Source organism: Octopus bimaculoides, chromosome 4, assembly GCF_001194135.2.
Source record: "Octopus bimaculoides isolate UCB-OBI-ISO-001 chromosome 4, ASM119413v2, whole genome shotgun sequence".
In the NCBI taxonomy this organism is placed as follows: domain Eukaryota; kingdom Metazoa; phylum Mollusca; class Cephalopoda; order Octopoda; family Octopodidae; genus Octopus; species Octopus bimaculoides.
Genome location: NC_068984.1, coordinates 126,602,545 through 126,604,565, shown reverse-complemented (window position 1 = coordinate 126,604,565; position 2,021 = coordinate 126,602,545). Strand labels below are relative to the sequence as shown.

The window sequence follows — 2,021 nt, the reverse complement described above, 5'->3', positions numbered from 1 at the left end:
ATATATATATATATATATATACATATATACGACGGGCTTCTTTCAGTTTCCGTCTACCAAATCCACTCACAAGGCTTTGGTCGGCCCGAGGCTATAGTAGAAGACACTTGCCCAAGGTGCCACGCAGTGGGACTGAACCCAGAAGCATGTGGTTGGTAAGCAAGCTACTTACCACAGCCACTCCTGCACCTATATATATTTATATATATAGTCAATTCGAATAAAAGAACAATAAAATTAACAATAACAAACAACAAGAGGACGTGCACAAGGAATGTATTGGTTTGACGCTCAGTAAAAAGAGAGAGCCTTTGATGTTTCAAGCATAGCTTCTTCAACAGAGAAAGGGAAAAGTCCGAAGAAAGAAAAGAAATAGTCAACAGTACACATACAGGCACAGGAGTGGCTGTGTGGTAAGTAGCTTGCTTACCAACCACATGGTCTCAGGTTCAGTCCCACTGCGTGGAACCTTGGGCAAGTGTCTTCTACTATAGCCTCGGGCCAACCAAAGCCTTGTGAGTGGATTCGGTAGACAGAAACTGGAATAAGCCCGTCGTATATGTATATATGTATGTGTGTGTGTTTGTGTGTCTGTTTGTCTCCCCAGCATCGCTTGACAACCGATGCTGGTGTGTTTATGTACCCGTAACTTAGCGGTTCAGCAAAAGAGACCGATAGAATAAGTACTAGGCTTACAAAGAATAAGCTCTGGGGTCAATTTGCTTGACTATAAAGGCAGTGCTCCAGCATGGCCACAGTCAAATGACTGAAACAAGTAAAAGAGTAAAGAGAAAGAGTATATACACACACACATATATGGATATATGTATGTCATTGTGTTTGTCCCCCTACCCATCACCACTTGACAACCAGTAGTGGTTTGTTTACGTCCCTGTAACTAAGAGATTTTGTAGAAATGACCCATAGGATAAGTATCAGACTTTAAAAGAAATATAGTGGGTACTGGGGTTGATTTCGTCAATTAAACCTTTCAAGGGATTTCCCCAGCATGGCTGCAGTCCAATGACTGAAATTAGTAAAAGCAGATCAATGTGTCTTAACCTGCTTCTACACTACTATATTCCCATGTCCACATATAGTTCCTCAACCTTGCACTGATGTCTGGTTCTCCAATACAGGGGCACCTCCTGGTCTCACATTACTGTGTCACAATCCAGTTAACAATATAATAAAAAAAAATCAGATGTGAAAATTCTGAACAAAGAACAAGAAAATTAAGTTCCATCAGAAGTAATAATGAAATCCACAGAAAATGAAAATAATATTCAATCCATAATTATTTCTTCACTCACTTGAATACTGAAACATTTAATATAAGCATGGCTTAGTGGTTGGGGATCACAAAATTGATTCTGGAACCAGGGTGTGTGTTGTGTTTATGAGCAAAACACTTCATCTTATGTTACTCTCTGACCTCTGTAATACCTGATGTGTGGCACACTATGCACCTGCAAAGGCAATGTTAATTTGATTGAGGGAGTGAGCCAATGTACACCACAAGCATTAGATCACAGTAAACAAGTCAGCTGTGTCAGTTTTTCAGCAAGTAATTGCATATCCTCAACTATAACCTACACCAAGAAACTTCACAAATACATCGTTAATACACCCGAATCCACAAGCAGGTTAGTCATTATGAACACAATAATTCAATAGCTCATGTTGGATAAAGATGTCATTAGAACAACCAACATAATCATTAACACAGGGAAATCATGAAACAACTTACCGAATGTTGTCTCCTTCAAGAGCAATGATTCGTTTCACGAGTTTTTGGTGAGGGTTCCTTGGAGAACTGGATGAATTTTGAAAATTAAAAAAAAAAAAAGAACAAATACATTAGACAAAAATTGTATAAGGTTTTTATTATTAAGGTTATTAAGGTTATTAGGGTTATTAAGGTTTCAAATTAATGGAAAATTTAATTGAAACAACAGTAGGTTGTAATCTTTTTTAATCTGGATCTTAATCTTTTGAAGAAGACAACAAATATTTCTACA

General features: G+C 37.8%; 1 protein-coding gene across 1 annotated transcript in view; it reads right to left on the bottom strand.

Moving 5' to 3' along the window:
• Positions 1-2,021, bottom strand: part of LOC106874002 (mitochondrial inner membrane protease subunit 2) — a 423,321-nt gene that overhangs the window by 128,564 nt on the left and 292,736 nt on the right. The window contains exon 4 of the mRNA XM_052967466.1: positions 1,751-1,816. Coding sequence (XP_052823426.1) covers positions 1,751-1,816 — 66 coding nt within the window. The remainder of the gene's footprint in view (positions 1-1,750; positions 1,817-2,021) is intronic.